Genomic DNA, 24,599 nt, shown 5'->3' with positions numbered 1-24,599 from the left:
CCCAGGACGCAAGTTCGAGCCCGCCAACCTGCTCCAATGATTTTCTCATAGATATATTAAGGCTCTGCGATGGCGATGTGCATATTTGTTTTCAATTAGCAGCATCAATACTCAGAGAACCAGGAGTCTTAAACGTTGAGAATGGACGGCTTTCCAGTGAGAATTTAGCAGCATGGAGGGTAAAGTTAGTAGAAACCATGTGAAAGAACTTCTGACCACAAAAAGCTAAAATATAGATAAGGAAATATACAACCAATCTCTTCGACAATACATAGTCCCATGCCGGAGTTGTGGAGCTCTAGCCCAAGATTTAAGTGGAAGGAAAGACAACTATGAGAAGAAAGCACTTATAATACTTGGAAGGTGTAATACTTATCATACTTTATAACACTTGGGAGGTATATACAGCTATTCTAAGCTTAGGGAGGGAGAATGGTTGAGAATAAAGAATTAACAAGGGTGAAATATTCTGGTAATCCATTCTAATATATATGACCATCAGGAGATAATATTCATTCTTAATGAACAACCTTTGATATATCTAGCAAGATTATGATCTTATATCATGATATAATATTTTGATATCTAGATCAAGATATATCATGATCTAGCAAGACGATGCGGTGAGATTTATTGAATCAAACATAGAGACAGGGGAATACACACTGGGAGGTCTACCTCACTTCTCGGTGAGTATACACTGAGAGTTTACTGTAGTCCTCGACTATGTTCAGGGGTAAAGTATACTTGCTGGTTGGTCAGTAAGGTATTGTGGTGGTCTTAATAACCCTCCAGAGGTTGATAGGTCTTAAGTCCAACACCAAACTTGCTGGTTGGTCAGTAAGGTATTGTGGTGGTCTTAATAACCCTCCAGAGGTTGATAGGTCTTAAGTCCAACACCAAACTTGCTGGTTGGTCAGTAAGGTATTGTGGTGGCCTTAATAACCCTCCAGAGGTTGATAGATCTTAAGTCCAACACCAAACTTGCTGGTCGGTCAGTAAGGTATTGTGGTGGTCTTAATAACCCTCCAGAGGTTGATAGGTCTTAAGTCCAACACCAAACTTGCTGGTTGGTCAGTAAGGTATTGTGGTGGCCTTAATAACCCTCCAGAGGTTGATAGATCTTAAGTCCAACACCAAACTTGCTGGTCGGTCAGTAAGGTATTGTGGTGGTCTTAATAACCCTCCAGAGGTTGATAGGCCTTAAGTCCAACACCAAACTTGCTGGTTGGTCAGTAAGGTATTGTGGTGATCTTAATAACCCTTCAGAGGTTGATAGGCCTTAAGTCCAACACCAAACTTGCTGGTTGGTCAGTAAGGTGTTGTGGTGGTCTTAATAACCCTCCAGAGGTTGATAGGCCTTAAGTCCAACACCAAACTTGCTGGTTGGTCAGTAAGATATTGTGGTGATCTTAATAACCCTTCAGAGGTTGATAGGTCTTCAACACCAAACATATTAGACAATCTAATCTTGCTTCACGATACACTCTAATATGCATGGTTTTGATTGTTGAAACTGCACGATCTGACCTTACGACAGGGATTTCGGACCTTACGACAAGGGTTTCCGACCATACAACAGGGGTTTCAGACCTTACAACAGGGGGGGGGTTGGACCATACGACAGGGGTTTCGGACCATACGACAGGGGTTTCAGACCCTGCAACAGGGATTTCAGACCAGACGACAGGGATTTCAGACCATACAACAGGGATTTCAGACCATACGACAGGGATTTCATACCATACAACAGGGATTTCAGACCATACGACAGAAGTTTCAGACTATACGACAGAGGTTTCGGACCATACGACAGGGGGTTTCGGACCTTACAACAAGGGCTTCGGACCTTACAACAGGGGTTTCGGACCTTACAACAGGGGTTTCGGACCTTACAACAGGGGGTTTCGGACCTTACAACAGGTGTTTCGGACCTTACAACAGGGGTTTCGGACCTTACAACAGGTGTTTCGGACCTTACAACAGGTGTTTCGGACCTTACAACAAGGGGTTTCGGACCTTACAACAGGTGTTTCGGACCTTACAACAGGGGTTTCGGACCTTACAACAGGGGTTTCGGACCCAATATTGGAAGAAAATGATGAAGTTCGCCACACAGAAGAATTCAGATAGGGGTAGATACATTAAAATGCTCACAGCCACGAGAACAATGAGCTAGTGATGTCTGTGGTATATTATACATCATCATGAGAGGAAACAGAACCCCAGGATGACAACTTAGACATACAGGGGACACAGAATCAAGTGTAAACTGCCACGAAAGCAAGACATGAGAATGGAGTCAGAGAATTGCGTCAGAATGGGGACAGAGAATGGGTGCCAAACATGGTACCTCTTTCATCCGTTTGGTCTAATCACTTGGGCTGGACGGTAGAGCGATGGTCTCGATCCATGCAGGTCGGCGTTCAATCCCTGACCGTCTAAATGGTTGGGCACCATTCCTTCCCTCCCCGACCCATTCCAAATCCTTATCCTGACCTTTTCCCAGTGCTATATAGTCGTGATAGCTTGGCGCATTCCCAACAAATCCCTTCCCCTTCATCCATTTGGACAGAACAGTTCTTACGGAGTCCCCGTCTAATCGCCACACACACCACAACACCTGTCGCTAGTAAGCTAGCCTGGAACAGTCCAGGAATCAACCCGTCCTCCTAATAGAACGTCGTATTTTGACGTATACTCTGCCTGAGGCCAAAAATCGTCGTACTAGAAAATGAAAGCGGCTGGCGGAATTAACATACTGTCCCGTTTTCTGTTTTGGGTCCTCTGGTAGGTTAAGGATAAGGACACTTTAGCACGACAGTTTCTTGACGTTGGGAAACCTTAGGAGGACGGGCTGCAGGAATAGGGTAAACTCACAGTAAACTGGGTACTCCTTCTCGGTGAACATAACCTTCTCGTAAATAAATGCCGGGTAAACCCCCGTCACATTAACCACAACAATTAAAAACTTTACAAATTTACACATCAACAATTACAAACAAAAGAGCCCCTATGAATATTTATTTTTTCAGGGAAAAGCGCCAAGCCATCACGACTATATAGCACTGGGAATGGGTCAGGATAAGGCAATTGGTATCGGACCGGGGGAAGGAATGGTGCCCAACCACTTGTGGACGGTCGGGGATTGAACGCCGACCTGCATGACGCTCTACCGTCGCTCTACCGTCCACTCCCAAGTGGTGAAAAAAACAATAAAAAATATATCTTAAATATTTACCATTGGAATAACAATCTACCTTAAAACACATTTGTGAAGGAGCCCCATGCCCCCCTTTAGAGAGGGGCGGGGGAGTTGTCACTAAGGGCAGACTGGCCCCTGGGTCCCGTGCCCTCGGGGGAGCCTGCCTCCTCCCCCAGGGACGACTCGGAGAGCTGGCTGGCCATCCTGGTGTAGTACTTGACGTGGTGCTTCATCAGACCCGAGTCCTCCATCTCCTCCTTCTGGCGGAGCAGCAGCGCCTTCAACCGCTTCAGCAGACTCTGCTCGGCTGTGTAACACAATGGAGGGGGTGTTAGTGTGCTGTGAACGGCGGTAGATGAGGGGTAGATTGTGGTGGAGTAGATGTGGGGAAGTCTGTTGGGTTGAATGTGGTGGGGGCTACCATGGGATAATATGTAGTGAGGGCCTACCATGGGATAATATGTAGTGAGGGCCTACCATGGGATAGTATGAAGTGAGGGGCTACCATGGGATAGTATGTAGTGAGGATCTACCATGGGATAGTATGAAGTGAGGACCTACCATGGGATAGTATGAAGTGAGGGCCTACCATGGGATAGTATGTAGTGAGGACCTACCATGGGATAGTATGTAGTGAAAGCCTACCATGGGATAGCATGTAGTGAAGGACTACCATGGGATAGTATGTAGTGAAGGCCTACCATGGGATAGTATGTAGTGAGGACCTACCATGGGGTAGTATGTAGTGAAAGCCTACCATGGGATAGCATGTAGTGAAGGACTACCATGGGATAGCATGTAGTGAAGGACTACCATGGGATAGCATGTAGTGAAGGACTACCATGGGATAGCATGTAGTGAAGGACTACCATGGGATAGCATGTAGTGAAGGACTACCATGGGATAGTATGTAGTGAAGGACTACCATGGGATAGTATGTAGTGAAGGACTACCATGGGATAGCATGTAGTGAAGGACTACCATGGGATAGCATGTAGTGAAGGACTACCATGGGATAGCATGTAGTGAAGGACTACCATGGGATAGCATGTAGTGAAGGACTACCATGGGATAGCATGTAGTGAAGGCCTACCATGGGATAACATGTAGTGAAGGCCTACCATGGGATAGCATGTAGTGAAGGACTACCATGGGATAACATGTAGTGAAGGACTATCATGGGATAGCATGTAGTGAAGGACTACCATGGGATAACATGTAGTGAAGGCCTACCATGGGATAGCATGTAGTGAAGGACTACCATGGGATAGCATGTAGTGAAGGACTATCATGGGATAGCATGTAGTGAAGGCCTACCATGGGATAACATGTAGTGAAGGACTATCATGGGATAGCATGTAGTGAAGGCCTACCATGGGATAACATGTAGTGAAGGCCTACCATGGGATAACATGTAGTGAAGGACTATCATGGGATAGCATGTAGTGAAGGCCTACCATGGGATAACATGAAGTTAGAAAGAGATCCAAAGAATAATGAATAAACACAGAGGAATAATGAGTCCCATCCCTTTCACTATTCTCTCTCTAGCAAACAGCGACTAATTCACAGTTGAATGATACACAGAATGACAGTGAGACCTTTCTTTGTACCCCTTAAACTGAATAGATCTTGCCTAGGTTACAAATTCTATGCTCATCGCTAGGTTAATGGTGAAGTAATTTAAATATTTTGTAGCACAAGATCATGACCCCTCGGGCCTGGTCAGATGGCTATTTTCGGCCATGATCTAGCATTCAAGAAGATAACATTGTGGAAATAATCGGTTATTTCGTGTTTATTTAGTGTTTATATTCACTAAGGTCAGTTTCAAGTGATTGAAACTGACCTTAGTGACCCTGACCCTGAAAGTGACCCTGCCACTAGTTAACTCGGTGGTATTTACCACCTGCTGGCCACGACAGTTGACTGAGACGGTCTGCCTGTCCTCATTATACGAATTTGCACCGACCAATAAACAGTTAGCTATCATTTTAACTGTAGCTTCTGTGGACTGTTGATTAGTCTCCAGATTTGGTTAATTCCTCATATGTGAATAGTTAATGTCCAGTTATACTGACTGTGTCTCCTGTTATTACTTAATTCTGACACTTTAGACTGCTTGATTGTATTCCCTTACTGTTAATTTATTTGTCTATCTGTCTATTGGTTGGTTAGCAAATAGGTTTTTTGTCAGGCAGTCTATTGATTATTCTGACAGTTTGATATCTATCCAGTTTATCTTCCTGCCTGTTACGAGATCTTCTTCTGAGTTTACCTGCCTCTCTGCCAGTTTGCCTGTCTGTTGGTTTACATTCCAGATTGTTTGTCTGTGCCAGTTAGATTATGTGCCAATATGACAGTTTGTCGTGGTACAAGTTGGTCTGTCATCCTGTTAAACTTACAGGACTGGCGGGTGATGATCTAGACCACTCTTGGGGCTACAGGACTGACTGGTAATGCTTTAGATTCACCTCGAGACTTATAGGACTGACACATTATGCTCTGGACCCACCATACAACTTACAGGACTAACACATTACGCTCTGGACCCACCATACAACTTACAGGACTAACACATTACGCTCTGGACCCACCATACAACTTACAGGACTAATGAGTAGTGTACTGGACCCCCCTCTTCCCCCCCCTCTAGCCCTCCTGTACTCACAGGACTGGCAAGTACCACTGGACCCCCCACCCCCCTGTCCCCCAGTCTTCCGGTACTCACAGGACTGGCAAGTACCACTGGACCCCCCACCCCCCTGTCCCCCAGTCTTCCGGTACTCACAGGACTGGCAAGTACCACTGGACCCCCCACCCCCCTGTCCCCCAGTCTTCCGGTACTCACAGGACTAGCAAGTACCACAGGACCACTACCCTCCCCCCCCCGTCCCCCAGTCTTCCGGTACTCACAGGACTGACGGGTGATGGTCTGGGCTACCAGGTACAGGAGCAGGTACACCACGACGCTCACCAGGGTCATCACTACGCCAGACACCAGCACGCTGGCCGGCCCGTAGGCCTCGAACTCCTGTAAGATGATCAACACGGTAAGCTTAGTTACAACAGGTAAGGTAGTTACGAGGAGGAATAACTAAGGAACTATATAGAACATGGAAAAGGAGGGGGAGGGGGTGTTATATCACCGCTTGTAACAGTCTGCCTCTGGTTGTTACACAACCAAGCTTGCTGTTACACTTTAGGAGTAACTTAAAACTAAAAAACGGGCTCATCATAGCCCGTGCTACTTGGAACTTTTTGTTTCATATAGCGAATCTTAAACAACAACAACTTAACACTAACTTAAATCTACTTAAGTTGGCCACCTTAAGGTAAGATTTAACATTGTGGCTCAACACGCCACAATGTGGGACAGAAAACGGGAGATGCTTTATCACCCATAAGGTTATTAAACCTGTGGAACCGCCTACCCGCCGAAGCCGTAAACGCCAAAACTCTGCTGGGTTTTAAAATACAGCTGGAAAAGATTATCAGGGCAAATGGGGGGTACCGTTGACAAACCGCCGGCTTCCTGTCCTCGTCGAGGCCACTACTATTAGTGGCCCTCAGGTAAATTCAGGTAAGTTTCCCTACAAATATGTAACAAAGAAAAAGAATATTTAATAGAGAAAACGGACGACAAAGAGGGGTAACTAGTAAAGATAATTATTGTCAGTAAAGTTTTCTGAAAGAACTCTGTACAGAAGAGTGGCATTTAGGTTCAGGATAAAAATGTGTGGCTGGAGAAGTACTATAGGCCTATTTGACTGGCTGCGAGGAATATATAAAGCCTTTCTGAGCTTAATTCTACGGAAAGCCTTCTCTTATATAGCTAGTTGTGTCACGTTGTGTAGGCCTATACTTAAATCTCATGTTTTTAGGCCTATATCAGACTCTCACGTTTTGTAGGCCTATATCAGACTCTCACGTTTTGTAGGCCTATATCAGACTCACACGTTTTATAGGCCTATACTAGAAGGTCTCAGTACAGGAATCTTGTACTTTGGCTTATTGTAGTCCCCTTAGGTTAACTACAGCCTTTCTACAGGATGCCGCCCACAACAGTTGCTCAACTCGAGAGTACCTAAAGCCTAAACGCTTCTGTCTTACACCTCCCAGGGCGTTTCAGGCCACGTTATAGGCAGCGGAAGCGGTGGACGAAATGCATTTAGGTCCAGTTAACAAAAATCAACAGGATAATTGGTGGGGGGGGGGGGAGACATTTGACAAGCTGCCGGCTTCCTGACCTCGTCGTGGCACCTAGAGAAAGATAGTGGACCTCAGGTAAATTCAGGTAAAGATCTATCAGGTGCACCCCATACTCATGCTGTGAGTGGTAGTTTGTTGTGCACCCCATACTCATCCTGTGAGTGGTAGTGTATTGTGCACCCCATACTCATGCTGTGAGTGGTAGTTTGTTGTGCACCCCATACTCATCCTGTGAGTGGTAGTGTATTGTGCACCCCATACTCATCCTGTGAGTGGTAGTTTGTTGTGCACCCCATACTCATCCTGTGAGTGGTAGTGTATTGTGCACCCCATACTCATCCTGTGAGTGGTAGTTTGTTGTGCACCCCATACTCATCCTGTGAGTGGTAGTGTATTGTGCACCCCATACTCATCCTGTGAGTGGTAGTTTGTTGTGCACCCCATACTCATCCTGTGAGCGGTAGTGTATTGTACACCCCATACTCATCCTGTGAGTGGTAGTTTGTTGTGCACCCCATACTCATCCTGTGAGTGGTAGTGTATTGTGCACCCCATACTCATCCTGTGAGTGGTAGTTTGTTGTGCACCCCATACTCATCCTGTGAGTGGTAGTGTATTGTGCACCCCATACTCATCCTGTGAGTGGTAGTTTGTTGTGCACCCCATGCTCATCCTGTGAGCGGTAGTTTGTTGTACACCCCATACTCACTGTGTGAGCGGTAGTTTGTTGTGCACCCCATACTCATCCTGTGAGTGGTAGTTCGTTGTGCACCCCATACTCATCCTGTGAGCGGTAGTTTGTTGTACACCCCATACTCATCCTGTGAGTGGTAGTTTGTTGTGCACCCCATACTCACTGTGTGAGTGGTAGTTTGTTGTGCACCCCATATTCATCCTGTGAGTGGTAGTTTGTTGTGCACCCCATATTCATCCTGTGAGTGGTAGTTTGTTGTGCACCCCATACTCATCCTGTGAGTGGTAGTTCGTTGTGCACCCCATACTCATCCTATGAGCGGTAGTTCGTTGTGCACCCCATACTCATCCTGTGAGCGGTAGTTTGTTGTGCACCCCATACTCATCCTGTGAGCGGTAGTTTGTTGTACACCCCATACTCATCCTGTGAGTGGTAGTTTGTTGTGCACCCCATACTCACTGTGTGAGTGGTAGTTTGTTGTGCACCCCATATTCATCCTGTGAGTGGTAGTTTGTTGTGCACCCCATACTCATCCTGTGAGTGGTAGTTTGTTGTGCACCCCATACTCACTGTGTGAGTGATAGTTTGTTGTGCACCCCATACTCATCCTGTGAGTGGTAGTTCGTTGTGCACCCCATACTCATCCTGTGAGCGGTAGTTTGTTGTGCACCCCATACTCATCCTGTGAGTGGTAGTTCGTTGTGCACCCCATACTCATCCTGTGAGTGGTAGTTTGTTGTGCACCCCATACTCATCCTGTGAGTGGTAGTTTGTTGTGCACCCCATACTCACTGTGTGAGTGGTAGTTCGTTGTGCACCCCATACTCATCCTGTGAGCGGTAGTTTGTTGTGCACCCCATACTCATCCTGTGAGTGGTAGTTCGTTGTGCACCCCATACTCATCCTGTGAGTGGTAGTTTGTTGTGCACCCCATACTCATCCTGTGAGTGGTAGTTCGTTGTGCACCCCATACTCATCCTGTGAGTGGTAGTTTGTTGTGCACCCCATACTCATCCTGTGAGTGGTAGTTCGTTGTGCACCCCATACTCATCCTGTGAGTGGTAGTTTGTTGTGCACCCCATACTCATCCTGTGAGTGGTAGTTCGTTGTGCACCCCATACTCATCCTGTGAGTGGTAGTTTGTTGTGCACCCCATACTCATCCTGTGAGCGGTAGCGCAAAAATGGTTTATAGAAGGCAAAAAAGGACTTAATCAGACTTGACCGGAGATTTTAACATTAACAATACTGTTTCCTCTTATGACTACTCACCTTGCCACTTTGAGGGTTATTAGTCTAGCTCTTGGGCCCCACCTCCGGGCCACAAGACAGGGAGGCATGGACCCTAGACCAAATTAACCCTAAAAAAGGCACATATTAAATGTAATATACAAGTGACCTAACTACGAGGGTAAAAAAAAAAAGAGACATAATTCAAAAAGTACATAAAAGTGGTGCTTTTGACCCGAAATATGTGACTTACATGTATGTATGTCACATGTGACTTACATGTCTGTATGTCACATGTGACTTACCTGTGTATATGTCACATGTGACTTACATGTGTGTATGTCACATGAGACTTACCTGTGTATATGTCACATGTGACTCACCTGTGTGTATGTCACATGTGATTTACATGTGTGTATGTCACATGTGACTTACATGTGTGTATGTCACATGTGACTTACATGTGTGTATGTCACATGTGACTTAGTAAGAGAGACTTACATGGTCAATAATGATCTAAGGACTTTTAACAAGAGATATACCTTCCCTTTTGATGACTTACGAACTCTTAATGAGAGACTTACGTGGCCTATGACGACTGTGATGACTTACGATCTCTTAACCAGAGACTTACGTGGCCTATGACGACTGTGACGGCTTACGACCTCTTAACCAGAGACTTACGTGGCCTATGGCGACTGTGATGACTTACGACCTCTTAACGACAGACTTACGTGGCCGATAACGACTGGGATGATCATTTCCCCCGCAGCTGCAGTCATCACCAGGCCGCTAGTTATGTGGGCTGGAATGATGGAGAGGAATGGGTCACTTTTCACTCAAGGTGGCTCAGAGTGCCAGTCAGAGTGCCTTACTAAGCACTCTGAGTGAGACATGTTACATTGAGTGCTTCAAGTTGTTATCAGAATGGGTCAGGTTTCGGTCACAATTCCTGTTACACTCGTGATATGGATCAGATTATATTCAGAGTGCACAAATGTGAACTCAGAATGTATTAAGATTCGCTCACAGTGAGTGAAGTTGCACTGTGGCTGTAACTTCACTCACTGATTGGGGCGAGTTACACACACAGAGTGCACACAGCTGCACTCATAAGGGTTAATTTACATTCAGAGTGCGCAGAGTTGCTCTCAAAAGCATCCATTACACGTAATATCACACCACCAGAGCACAGACTCAAAATTCATCCTCAGATCTTTGCTTTAAAACATATTTATGTAAATTACTCAAAAAAACTCCACCCAAAAAGAGGAATAACAAAAAGCCCCATAAACTCCTCATACTCATAACACACTATACTCACAACACACTTATGCTCACAATACACTTATACTCACAACACACTATACTCACAATACACTTATACTCACAACACACTATACTCACAATACACTTATACTCATAACACACTATACTCACAATACACTTATACTCACAAAAAAACGGATATTAAATCACAATTTCACTAGTACAAAAAAAATTCTTTAGAGAGATAAGGTGATTAACTAAGATTTAATCGTCGAAAGTAATATGCTGGGTAATGCTAATGAGGATGGAGTCTGATATGTAGTGAAAGATAACGAATTGATATCGTTTGTAAGTTCATGCAAAAGGATGGCGCATAGAGGTGTAGACACTGACCCGCCTATGATAATCCCCGACCAAACACCAGTAACCCTGCAAAGTTTGGTGAGACTTGCCCTTGGCGTCTGGCCTTCATGTTTGCACAGACAGACATACAAAGAAACGTTATCTTTTGTATACACAAATAGAGAGCGTGTTAGCGCCTTGAGGCAAGGAGAAGGGACTATCCTATCTGTCACCATGCTTTATAGGATATCAAAAGGAAGATATACCTTTACAAGGCGCTGTTTAGTGCCATTAAATAGACAGGATAGCCTGTTGACCAAGTCAACAGGCTATCATGACTTCTGAAACAACGAAGATATCTATCTTGGTTTAGTCTATTAGCGCTATGGGATAAACAACCCATCCTTGTGTCTAGATAGTACGTTATGAAGCTAAAAAACAAACTTAAATAATCCTAGGCTTAATATAGCACACATAGATAATATATTAGGCCTCATATATTGTGTATTAGGCCTAGGAAGGTTAGGTTAATTTAGTTGGTCTTTGCAACATAAATATAAAATCTTTTCCGGTTGGTCCAAATTCAATATCTCAGATTTCTATTATCTATGAAGTCTATCTTCACTCAGCTATCAGCCCTATGGAATAGAAATAGAGGAATATTGTAGCACGTTTCTATCACTGCCAATAAGCGTAGAAAGGTTATTCACAGCTTTAAGGCACCCTAGAGTGATCTGAGAATCCCAATCCGGTATATGCAGCCAAGATTGGCTGATCAGGTTATATATGGACGACCAGCCCGGCCTCCTAATAGCACGTCGTATTTTGACGTATTCTCTACATAAGGCCAAAAATTGTCGGACTAGAAAATGGCAGCGACTGGCGAAAGTGACGTACTGTCCCGTTTTCTGTTTTGGGTCCTCTGGTGGATTAAGATAAGGGCACAATAGTACGACAGTTTCTTGACGTTGGAGACGCTAAGGAGGACGGACTGGGACTTAAGACCATACACTCGACATGGGAAAAACACACAAGAAAGACTGTTTGAACCCCTAGTATCATTAGACAGGTTGTGAGGGTAAGAAGCGGACTCACAGGTGACGGGGATGTAGGTCTCTGCCAGACTGACGGCCGTGGGGTAGACGGAGGAGAGGAAGGTGCCAAAGATACAGGTGCCGATGTAGAGGACGGCGTGGTTGTGGTGGAAGGACAACATCAACACCATCGCTACCAGACACCCGCTCTGTAAGGTCGTTAAGGGTCATTAGCTCACCTCGTAATGGTCCAGCGGCGTCTTTAGTAGCAGTAGTAGGCATCCATCAGTCTCAGGAGACTATGGCGTTGCGCTCTAGTTGTTGGTCTGGAGTGGCCTCTCCAGGGTGCAAAGCCAAGGAGGAGAAGCTGTTACCCATGCAGCAGGTCCTCCCCCTATCAAAGAAACCCCATCCTCGAGCATTTTCGAATCGTATGATTAACAGAGTCCAAGATGGATCGAAACGTCGACAATACCATTATTTTCTAATGTGTGGATTGGGAGTCCAATGTTTAACCAGATTCTTGTGACTTGCTGTTTGCAAGGGTAAGGTATTTAATGCATGAGAGACATGACATCGGAAGGAACTCATCACTACTAAGAATCTGAAAGAAGTCACACAATTCATGAATGTTAGAAATAAGACTTCAATTGACTTCAGTTCCCAGAAAGAACTGAACGTTTCCCAAGAAACCTTTCCGAAGATGATGGTATATTATTGATGGGGGAAAAGGACAAAGCCAGACTAACTATACAGCACTTGGAAGGGATATGAGGACAAGGAGCTGGGATATGAGGACAAGAAGCTGGGATATGAGGACAAGGAGCTGGGATATGAGGACAAGAAGCTGGGATATGAGGACAAGGAGCTGGGGTATGAGGACAAGGAGCTGGGGTATGAGGACAAGAAGCTGGGATATGAGGACAAGGAGCTGGGGTATGAGGACACGGAGCTGGGGTATGAAGACAAGGAGCTGGGATATGAGGACAAGGAGCTGGGATATGAGGACAAGGAGCTGGGATATGAGGACAAAGAGCTGGGGTATGAGGACAAGGAGCTGGGGTATGAGGACAAGGAGCTGGGATATGAGGACAAGGAGCTGGGATATGAGGACAAGGAGCTGGGGTATGAGGACAAGGAGCTAGGATATGAGGACAAGGAGCTGGGATATGAGGACAAGGAGCTGGGATATGAGGACAAGGAGCTGGGATATGAAGACAAGGAGCTGGGATATGAGGACAAGGAACTGGGATATGAGGACAAGGAGCTGGGATATGAGGACAAGGAGCTGGGATATGAGGACAAGGAGCTGGGGTATGAGGACAAGGAGCTGGGGTATGAGGACAAGGAGCTGGGATATGAGGACAAGGAGCTGGGATATGAGGACAAGGAGCTGGGGTATGAGAACAAAGAGCTGGGATATGAGGAGAAGGAGCTGGGATATAAGGAAAAGGAGCTGGGATATGAGGACAAGGAGCTGGGATATGAGGACAAGGAGCTGGGATATGAGGACAAGGAGCTAGGATATGAAGACAAGGAGCTGGGATATGAGTACAAGGAGCTGGGATATGAGGGCAAGGAGCTGGGATATGAGGACAAGGAGCTGGGATATGAGAACAAGGAGCTGGGATATTAGAACAAGGAGCTGGGGTATGAGAACAAGGAGCTGGGATATGAGGACAAGGAGCTGGGATATGAGGACAAGGAGTTGGGATATGAGGACAAAGAGCTGGGATATGAAGACAAAGAGCTGGGATACGACGACAAGGAGCTGGGATACGAGGACAAGGAGCTGGGATATGAGGATAAGGAGCTGGGATATGAGGACAAGGAGCTGGGATATGAGAACAAGGAGCTGGGATATGAGAACAAGGAGCTGGATATGAGAACAAGGAGCTGGGATATGAGGACAATGAGCTGGGATATGAGGACAATTAGCTGGGATAAATGGACAAGGAGCTGGGATATGAGGACAAGGAGCTGGGGTATGAGAACAATGACCTAAAATAGGACAGAGAGAAACAACGATGTCCCAATTACTTGCACCATCGGGGATCGAACGCCGACCAGCAAGAAGCAAGGCCTTCGCTCTACCAACCAGTTCTAGTGGTTGTGCCCTTGTGAGGAGAGAAAACACACTTCCTGGCAAAGTCATCAAGATAGAACACCGTTAAACCGTCTGAAAGAATCTAAGGATTTAGCAAAGGGAATTTAAATTGTAAAGGGAATAAAGATTTAGAATCCTATTTATACTGGTAAATAGGATTCTAAATATATATCATCCCATGATAGAACATGAAACAATTAATTCCAATTTTATATATATTTAGATTTAGACAAGACTCACGGGAGACATCTCCCGTCACGCAGGGTACAGTCGCACCCCCACAGATCTCCAGTATCAGCTCTTGATGCTGGTAATGGCTCCAAAGGGCCACCACTTACGGGCTATTCATGCCCGTGCCACCTTTTGGGTGGCTTAATCTTCACCAATCTTCATCTTAGACAAGACTTAAGTAAACACAGGCACAAGAGGTGAGGATAAAGTGATCACGTGATTAATACAACCACAAATAAACAGGATTTTGAGTTGTTGTTGTGAACGCCCATGGCTTGGTTGGTAGGCCAACAGTCTCCTACTTTTGAAGTTGGGTTCGACTCTCCGATGGTGCGAAAGAGTGAGGTTTATTATATTTAAACAGAAATTGCCGCTCTAGCAGTTCTGGTGGGTATTTTTTGTTATTTTTTGTTAGGTTCTTGTATTTCCTAGTAAAAGAGTGTAGCATGCGTGGAAGTTGTGGAAGAACAGTCGTCGAGGACAACATACCTGGATATGAGAGAGAGAGAGACACAGAGAGAGAGAGAGAGTGAGAGTGAGAGAGTGAGAGAGAGAGAGAGAGAGAGTGAGAGTGAGAGAGTGAGAGAGAGAGAGAGTGAGAGTGAGAGAGTGAGAGAGAGAGAGAGAGAGAGAGAGAGAGAGAGAGAGTGAGAGTGAGAGAGAGAGAGAGAGAGAGAGAGAGAGAGAGAGAGAGAGAGTGAGAGAGAGAGTGAGAGTGAGAGAGTGAGAGAGAGAGAGAGAGAGAGTGAGAGTGAGAGAGAGAGAGAGAGAGAGAGTGAGAGTGAGAGAGAGAGAGAGAGAGAGAGAGAGAGAGAGAGAGAGAGAGAGAGAGAGAGAGAGAGAGAGAGAGAGAGAGAGAGAGAGAGAGAGAGAGTGTACCACTCACAATATTACAGAGCAGCATGAAGGAAGGCGCCAGCTTGGTAGCGATGCCGATGGACATGAGCCTCCCGAAGGCGAAGGTGCCCCAGAAGCAGGCGTTGAGGTAGGCCGCCTCGTTCATGGACATCCCAGCGATGCTCTTCACAGCGTACGAGAACACGTAGCCGCCATAACCCGCCTGAGGACGCCAACATTATATATCTTATCCTCAACGGGTAGATACAGTTTATAATATTGGAAACAGGCTAATATTTAGTGCCTTTAACAGCGTTCTCAGTTATGCAGTTCAAATACATTTAAAGAGGCAAGAAAATACATGTGAAAGGGATAGAGTATGTACGTGGGCTGGTGTGTTGACAGTGAACTCTGGCGGGTGGAATGCGTAGAGTTTCGCGAGACATTGTTCCCGGTCCGGCTTGACACCACCGTACCGGGAGACAATGGCAGCGACACCACCGTACCGGGAGACAATGGCAGCGACACCACCGTACCGGGAAAAGATAACAGTGACACCATAACCCCCCCCCTCCCCGGACAATAACATTGCCACCATACCGACCTGAAGACCATCGTAGAGAAAGAGCAACAACGCCGTCAGGAGGGTGATGGTAACGACCTGCTCCCTATTGACGGGAGGTCGTTCCCCGTGCTCCACGACCACGACCTTGGGCTCCGTGCCCCCTGACGAGACCTTCATCTCGTAGGCCTCCTTGCCGGCCTCCACGCTGCCCCCAGCACCGACTGCCACCTCTCCTGCAGGGTCAGCGTCCAGGCCAAACACCTCCCGCCCCACCAGCATCGTCAGCAGCAACACCACCGGCACCTGCAGGGGTTGTAACTTGGGTTTACAACTGGTTATGATCTCCACACACAGAGATCACACTAACGTGATGCATCAAATGAACAAATGAATTTTAACACTGTCGTAGCTCAGTCAGTGATTAAGGCAGTGTCTGGGATGCTCCCGGACGCAGGTTCGAATCCTCGTCACGGCCCTTGTGGATTTGTTCGGTTATGATCTTGTTTACAAAATGCGTTGTTTTAAAAAGGAAGATTTGTTGATTGAGATTAGCATGTGTGTGTGTATCTTAATGCATGTCCAGCTGTATGTATTTTGTATTTCTCTTGATGTTTCTTGTTTTGGGTTTGTGTGTTTTAGATATTCGTTTGTGTATCATGTATTTTTGTTTATGTGTCTTGAAATTCCATTTATGTGTCTTGAATACTAATATTCTTATGCAAAAGTACCAATCTTATGTAATCTTACCGACTCATGGTACCTTCTTGTAAATAAAGATTATTGTTATTATTATTATGTTTATGTGTCTTGCAATTCTGTTTTATGTGTCTTGAATTTTTGTATATCTTTGAATTCCATTTATGTGTCTTGTAATACCGTTTATGCGTCTTGCAATTCTGTTTATTGACATCAGTTAATAATCAAAAAATGAACTTGGAACTTACGCAAAAGGATCTTATCACAGCCAAAACATATCAATAATCACTAAAATATTAACCTTAACTCACGCAAAGTCATACCCCATATAAGTCTAACCCCAACATCAATAAATCAACGAATATATATATACCACGAAATGTGTGATACTAATCTCTACACACAACACGGAATTAAGTCCCACAAAACTCCTGTCAGCCTCACCTGCAAGCCAGAAAGTATCCAGAAGGCGTACTGTATCTCAGAGTTATTCTTGAGTTCGAGGGTGTGATGATCTGGGTATGAGAGGTTGAGGGCCTTGTCCTGGGTGTGTTGGTGCTGGTCGTGGTGGTGGTGGGAGGTGGTAGTAGTGGTGTTGAGGACAATCTCCGTGCAGTTCTTGTTCAGTAGGAAAGGTTCCGCGATCATGGGGGAGAGGAAGGCCCCGAGGCCGTAGAAGAAATGAAGAGCCTGCAGGAGGACAGGTGGGTTAATATTTGTATGCAGACGAGGAGTCACAATAACCTGGCTGATATATGTTGACCAGATTACACACTAGAAAGTGAAGGGACGACGACGTTTCGATCCGTCCTGGACTTGAGAATGGTCCAGGACGGACCGAAACGTCGTCGTCTCTTCACTTTCTAGTGTGTGGTCTGGTCAACTTAATATTTGTAGGTTTGAGAGATGTATTTCTCGGTTGATTGAAATTATATTGCAGCTACTGACGCTGCTGTTGCTGTTGCTGCTGTTGCTGCTGTTGTTGTTGTTGCTACTGTTGCTGTTGCTGCTGCTGCTGTTGCTGTTGCTGCTGTTGTTGTTGTTGCAACTGTTGCTGTTGCTGCTGCTGCTGTTGCTGCTGTTGCTGCTGTTGCTGCTGCTGCTGTTGCTGCTGTTGCTGTTGCTGCTGTTGCTGCTGTTGTTGCTGTTGCTGTTGCTGCTGTTGCTGCTGTTGTTGCTGTTGCTGCTGTTGTTGTTATTGCTACTGTTGCTGTTGCTGCTGTTGTTGTTGCTGTAGCTGCTGTTGCTGTTGCTGCTGTTGCTGTTGCTGCTGTTGCTGCTGTTGTTGCTGTTGCTGTTGCTGCTGTTGCTGCTGTTGTTGCTGTTGCTGCTGCTGCTGTTGTTGTTATTGCTACTGTTGCTGTTGCTGCTGTTGTTGTTGCTGTAGCTGCTGTTGCTGTTGCTGCTGTTGTTGTTGCTGCTGCTGTTGCTGTTGCTGCTGTTGTTGTTGCTGCTGTTGCTGTTGTTGCTGCTGTTGCTGTTGCTGCTGTTGCTGTCTATTACCAGAAGATCACAGATCCTACCATTATAACTTCACAATATTATAATTCCCGACCTCAAACCTACCAGTAGGCCACAGACACTGTCCATCACACACCTGGCCCACCCTGGTGGCTGCCTCTACCCCCACACACCTGGTCACCCTGGTGGCTGCCTCTACCACCACACACCTGGCCCTCCCTGGTGGCTGCCTCTACCACCACACACCTGGCCCAACCTGGTGGCTGCCTCTACCACCACACACCTGGCCCACCCTGGTGGCTGCCTCTACCACCACACACCTGGTCACCCTGGTGGCTGCCTCTACCACCACACACCTGGCCACCCTGGTGGCTGCCTCTACCACCACACACCTGGTCACCCTGGTGGCTGCCTCTACCCCCACACACCTGGTCACCCTGGTGGCTGCCTCTACCACCACACACCTGGCCCTCCCTGGTGGCTGCCTCTACCACCACACACCTGGCCCACCCTGGTGGCTGTCTCTACCACCACACACCTGGCCCTCCCTGGTGGCTGCCTCTATCACCACACACCTGGCCCTCCCTGGTGGCTGCCTCTACCACCACACACCTGGCCCACCCTGGTGGCTGTCTCTACCACCACACACCTGGCCCACCCTGGTGGCTGCCTCTACCACCACACACCTGGCCACCCTGGTGGCTGCCTCTACCACCACACACCTGGCCACCCTGGTGGCTGCCTCTACCACCACACACCTGGCCCACCCTGGTGGCTGCCTCTACCACCACACACCTGGCCCTCCCTGGTGGCTGCCTCTATCACCACACACCTGGCCCTCCCTGGTGGCTGCCTCTACCACCACACACCTGGCCCACCCTGGTGGCTGCCTCTACCACCACACACCTGGCCCACCCTGGTGGCTGCCTCTACCACCACACACCTGGCCACCCTGGTGGCTGCCTCTACCACCACACACCTGGCCCACCCTGGTGGCTGCCTCTACCACCACACACCTGGCCCTCCCTGGTGGCTGCCTCTACCACCACACACCTGGCCCACCCTGGTGGCTGTCTCTACCACCACACACCTGGCCCACCCTGGTGGCTGCCTCTACCACCACACACCTGGCCACCCTGGTGGCTGCCTCTACCACCACACACCTGGCCACCCTGGTGGCTGCCTCTACCACCACACACCTGGCCCACCCTGGTGGCTGCCTCTACCACCACACACCTGGCCCTCCCTGGTGGCTGCCTCTATCACCACACACCTGGCCCTCCCTGGTGGCTGCCTCTACCACCACACACCTGGCCCACCCTGGTGGCTGCCTCTACCACCACACACCTGGCCCACCCTGGTGGCTGCCTCTACCACCACACACCTGGCCACCCTGGTGGCTGCCTCTACCACCACACACCTGGCCACCCTGGTGGCTGCCTCTACCACCACACACCTGGCCCACCCTGGTGGCTGCCTCTACCACCACACACCTGGCCCTCCCTGGTGGCACTGGAGCCTACGTGACTCCCCATAAGAGTGAGGCATTTCTCCACCCTTCACTAGTTCTCTCTCTGGCAATCACATTTGCATTCTACCTCCAGAAACATCTCACCTTCTGAGTATTACAATATATATATATATATATATATATATATATATATATATATATATATATATATATATATATATATATATATATATATATATATATATATATATATATATATATATATTCCTGTGAGTATAAGTGATATACTAAGATATAAATTGTCATCCACACTTCCCTGGAAATAAACATTCCATTTACCTGTAGGAGATTCGAACCGTGAGCCCCAAGTATATGAGGCCGACGCTCTATCGACTGGGCTATGAGCAGTCATAATTGCCCAACTGAGACTTGGGGTTAATTAATGAAGCAACAGATGATCGAACCTGTTGTATTCTGGTTCTCTACAGGTCATAATCTGATCTTGAAAACCACGAATATGGTAGCCAATGTGGATAGTTGATAGATGTCGTGTGTTTGTGTGTGTGTGTGTGTGTGTGTGTGTGTGTGTGTGTGTGTGTGTGTGTGTGTGTGTGTGTGTGTACTTACCTAATTTACCTAATTGCCTAATTGTGCTTGCGGGGGTTGAGCTCTGGCTCTTTGGTCCCGCCTCTCAACCGTCAATCAACTGGTGTACAGATTCCTGAGCCTATTGGGCTCTATCATATCTACATTTGAAACTGTGTATGGAGTCAGCCTCCACCACATCACTGCCTAATGCATTCCATTTGCTAACTACTCTGACACTGAAAAAGTTCTTTCTAACGTCTCTGTGGCTCATTTGGGTACTCAGCTTCCACCTGTGTCCCCTTGTTCGCGTCCCACCAGTGTTGAAAAGTTCGTCCTTGTTTACCCGGTCGATTCCCCTGAGGATTTTGTAGGTTGTGATCATGTCCCCCCTTACTCTTCTGTCTTCCAGTGTCGTGAGGTGCATTTCCCGCAGCCTTTCCTCATAACTCATGCCTCTTAGTTCTGGGACTAGTCTAGTAGCATACCTTTGGACTTTTTCCAGCTTCGTCTTGTGCTTGACAAGGTACGGGCTCCATGCTGGGGCCGCATACTCCAGGATTGGTCTTACATATGTGGTGTACAAGATTCTGAATGATTCCTTACACAGGTTCCTGAACGCCGTTCTGATGTTAGCCAGCCTCGCATATGCCGCAGACGTTATTCTCTTTATGTGGGCTTCAGGAGACAGGTTTGGTGTGATATCAACTCCTAGATCTTTCTCTCTGTCTGTTTCATTAAGTACTTCATCTCCTATTCTGTATCCTGTGCCTGGCCTCCTGTTTCCACTGCCTAGTTTCATTACTTTGCATTTACTCGGGTTGAACTTCAACAGCCATTTGTTGGACCATTCACTCAGTCTATCCAGGTCATCTTGTAGCCTCCTACTATCATCCTCTGTTTCAATCCTCCTCATAATTTTTGCATCGTCGGCAAACATTGAGAGGAACGAATCTATACCCTCTGGGAGATCATTTACATATACCAGAAACAGTATAGGTCCAAGGACTGACCCCTGCGGGACTCCACTTGTGACGTCTCGCCAATCTGAGACCTCACCCCTCACACAGACTCGTTGTCTCCTGTTGCTTAGGTATTCCTCTATCCACCGGAGTACCTTCCCTCTCACTCCAGCCTGCATCTCCAACTTTCGCACTAGCCTCTTGTGTGGCACTGTATCAAAGGCTTTCTGACAATCCAAAAATATGCAGTCTGCCCACCCTTCTCTTTCTTGCCTTATTTTTGTTGCCTGGTCGTAGAATTCAAGTAACCCTGTGAGGCAGGACCTGCCATCCCTGAACCCATGTTGATGCTGTGTTACAAAGTTCCTTCGCTCCAGATGCTCCACTAGTTTTTTTCGCACAATCTTCTCCATCAGCTTGCATGGTATGCAGGTTAGGGACACTGGCCTGTAGTTCAGTGCCTCCTGTCTATCCCCTTTCTTGTATATCGGGACTACGTTAGCTGCTTTCCAAGTATCTGGCAGTTCCCCTGTTGCCAGTGATTTGTTATACACTATGGAGAGTGGTAGGCTCAGTTCTCTTGCTCCTTCCTTTAGAACCCAAGGGGAGATTCCATCTGGGCCTATAGCCTTCGTCACGTCCAACTCTAGTAAACACTTCCTTACTTCCCCACTGGTAATCTCAAACTCTTCCAGTGGTTCCTGGTTAGCTATTCCCTCACTTACCTCTGGAATTTCTCCTTGTTCTAAGGTGAAGACCTCCTGGAATTTCTTATTCAATTCCTCACACACTTCCTTGTCATTTGTAGTGAATCCTTCCGCCCCTATCCTTAATCTCATAACCTGTTCCTTTACTGTTGTTTTTCTCCTAATGTGGCTATGCAACAATTTAGGCTGAGTCTTTGCCTTGCTTGCGATGTCATTTTCGTATTGTCTTTCTGCCTCTCTTCTCATCCTGACATATTCATTCCTGGCATTCTGGTATCTTTCTCTGCTCTCCAGTGTCCTGTTATTCCTATAGTTTCTCCATGCCCTTTTACTTTGCTGCTTAGCTAGCCTACATCTTTGATTAAACCATGGGTTTCTCATCTTCATTTCTCTGTTTTCCTTTTGGACTGGGACAAACTTGTTTGCTGCGTCCTTGCACTTCTGCGTGATGTAATCCATCATATCTTGGGCCGTCTTTCCCCTGAGCTCTGTTTCCCATGCTATATCTGTTAGGAATTTTCTTATCCCCTCATAGTTTCCCTTTCGGTATGCTAACCTTTTGGTTTCGGTATCCCTCCTCGAGTTCAATAACCCTTCTTCAATCAAGTACTCAAACACCAGTACACTGTGGTCGCTCATTCCTACTGGGTCCTCAAAACCGATTTCTCTTATGTCGGAGTCGTTCAGAGTGAAGACTAGGTCGAGTCTCGCTGGTTCGTCATTGCCTCTCATCCTTGTGGGTTCTCCGACATGCTGCGTTAAAAAGTTGCTTGTCACCACCTCCAATAGTTTGGCTCTCCACGTATCCTCGCCTCCATGCGGTTCCTTGTTCTCCCAGTCAATCTTTCCGTGATTGAAGTCGCCCATGATGAGCAGGTGGGATCTATTTCTACAGGCAGCAGAGGCTGCCCTCTCAATTATAGTGTTAACTGCCTTGTTGTTGTTTTCATACTCTTGACTGGGTCTCCTGTCATTTGGTGGAGGGTTGTATATTACTGCTACTACTATTCTTGGTCCTCCCATTGTTATGGTGCCTGCTATGTAGTCTCTGAACTCCTCACAGCCCGGGATGGCCATCTCCTTAAAACTCCATTCCCTTCTCATGAGTAGGGCCACTCCGCCTCCTCCTCTACCTTCCCTCTCTTTCCTTATTACTGTATACTCCTGGGGAAACACGGCATTCGTTATGATTCCAGAGAGTTTTGTTTCAGTGAGTCCGATTACATCTGGGTTAACTTCTTGTGCTCTTTCCCTTAGTTCACTTGTCTTGCTTGTGATCCCATCTATGTTCGAGTACATCACCCTGAAACTGACTCTCTTCTGCTTCTTTTCTGGGGGGGACCTTTGGGATCTGGGGTGAGTGGGAGCTGGGGGGACCTGGCACGGGGGGATTGGTGGAGGAGGGAGGGCTTGGGGTGGTGGGGGAGAGGGGGAGGGTACAGGGGGTGGATAAGAGGGGGAGGGTACAGGGGGTGGATAAGAGGGGGAGGGTACAGGGGGTGGATAAGAGGGGGAGGGTACAGGGGGTGGGTAAGAGAGGGAGGGTTGGGGAAGCATGGGGGGAGGAGAGGCTGTGGGGGATAGGGGAGATGGGGGGGCTTGGGGGAAGAGAAAAGGGTGGAGGGCTTGGGGGGCGTGGGGGAAAAGGGAGGGCTGAGGTGGGTGAGGAAGAGGGGAGGGTTTAGGGGAGTGGGGGAGAGGGGAAGACTTAGGTGGGGTGGGGGAGAGTGGGGGGCTTAGGGGGGAGGGGGAGAAGGGAGGGCATGGGGGTGGGAGAGACGGGAAGGCATGTGGGAGAAGGGAGGGCATGGGGGATGGGGGAGAAGGGAGGTCCTGGGGAGAGGGGTGAGGGGGAGAAGGGGGGTGAGTGGGGGGTGGGGGGTGGGTGGGGGGAGGGTGCCCTAGGTGGGTACTTAGTGGGGGGCTGACAGGGGATGGGGCAGGTTGGGTGTCTGTTGGGTAGAATTTGGGGGTGGTGCCCCAATCCCTGTGGCTGTTGCACTGTTTGAGGAGGGTTCTCCACTTCCCTCTGGGATTGTAGGGTTCTGGGTTGTGGTACTCTGATTTCCTTCTCTCTTCCTGCGCTCCTTCCTCGCGTCTGCTGTCCGTATTCTCTCTTCCCTTGTCATATCCCTCTGCAGGAATATTTTCTTGAACTTCTCTACACCTTTTAGACAACACTTCCTTGCTAGCAGTTCCTCTTTCGCGATTTCGCTCATGAAAACCACCTTTATCATTCGGTCTCTGTCCTTGTTGTACTTTCCAAGCCTGAAAACCTTTTCAACATTTCGCTCAGCTCCCTCCATCCTTACCTCTTTAAGGATCTCTTTAATCATGTTTTTGTCCTTGTCTCTCCGCTCCTTTGGTCTGGTCCCTGTTTGTTCTTCAATGCCTGCTACTACTACTGCTCTATTTCTCTCTATCAGCCGGCTAGTACATCTAGCTGCTTCCTGAGAGGAAGCCACTTCCATGGCAACTTCCTTAACCGCAGACCTAGCTTCAGGGCTCTTTTTAAGCATTTCAGCAAATGAGATCTGGGTTGTGGTGGTCCCCTCCACAGTAGCATTCCCATCTCCCTGGGGTACGGTTTGTGCCTGGTATTGTGGAAGAGTCTCCTTTAGGTATCTTATCTCCTCCTTTGCTGCCCTTAAATCATCTTGCAGGTTGGCTACTGTCTCCCTCATTACCCTCAGTCCTTCACTGAATTCATTCTGCATTTGCTGGAGTACTTCCTTCATCCAGGCTTCCTGTTCCATCCCATCCTCTGTGTTTGTTCCAGTTGTGAATTTCCTGCGTTTGGCAGCCAGAGTTCGTCTCCCTTCCATGATTTCCCTATGAGTGTGTGTGTGTGTGTGAGAGAGAGAGAGAGAGAGAGAGAGAGAGAGAGAGAGAGAGAGAGAGAGAGAGAGAGAGAGAGAGAGAGAGAGAGAGAGAGAGAGAGAGAGAGAGAGAGACAGACAGACACAGAGAGAGAGAGGGGGGGAGGGAGAGA

At 47.4% G+C, this 24,599-nt stretch overlaps 1 protein-coding gene across 1 annotated transcript in view; it reads right to left on the bottom strand.

Moving 5' to 3' along the window:
• The window catches only part of LOC123771900 (major facilitator superfamily domain-containing protein 4A), a gene marked incomplete in the record, with an annotated part of 75,531 nt that overhangs the window by 5,287 nt on the left and 45,645 nt on the right, over positions 1 to 24,599 (bottom strand). The window contains 7 exon segments of the mRNA XM_069337745.1: positions 3,261 to 3,512; positions 6,122 to 6,239; positions 10,075 to 10,145; positions 12,047 to 12,194; positions 15,210 to 15,383; positions 15,765 to 16,028; positions 16,866 to 17,119. Coding sequence (XP_069193846.1) covers positions 3,298 to 3,512; positions 6,122 to 6,239; positions 10,075 to 10,145; positions 12,047 to 12,194; positions 15,210 to 15,383; positions 15,765 to 16,028; positions 16,866 to 17,119 — 1,244 coding nt within the window.

The sequence above is a fragment of the Procambarus clarkii genome, chromosome 38, assembly GCF_040958095.1.
Source record: "Procambarus clarkii isolate CNS0578487 chromosome 38, FALCON_Pclarkii_2.0, whole genome shotgun sequence".
Classification (NCBI taxonomy): domain Eukaryota; kingdom Metazoa; phylum Arthropoda; class Malacostraca; order Decapoda; family Cambaridae; genus Procambarus; species Procambarus clarkii.
This window is presented reverse-complemented; position numbering and strand designations above follow the sequence as displayed.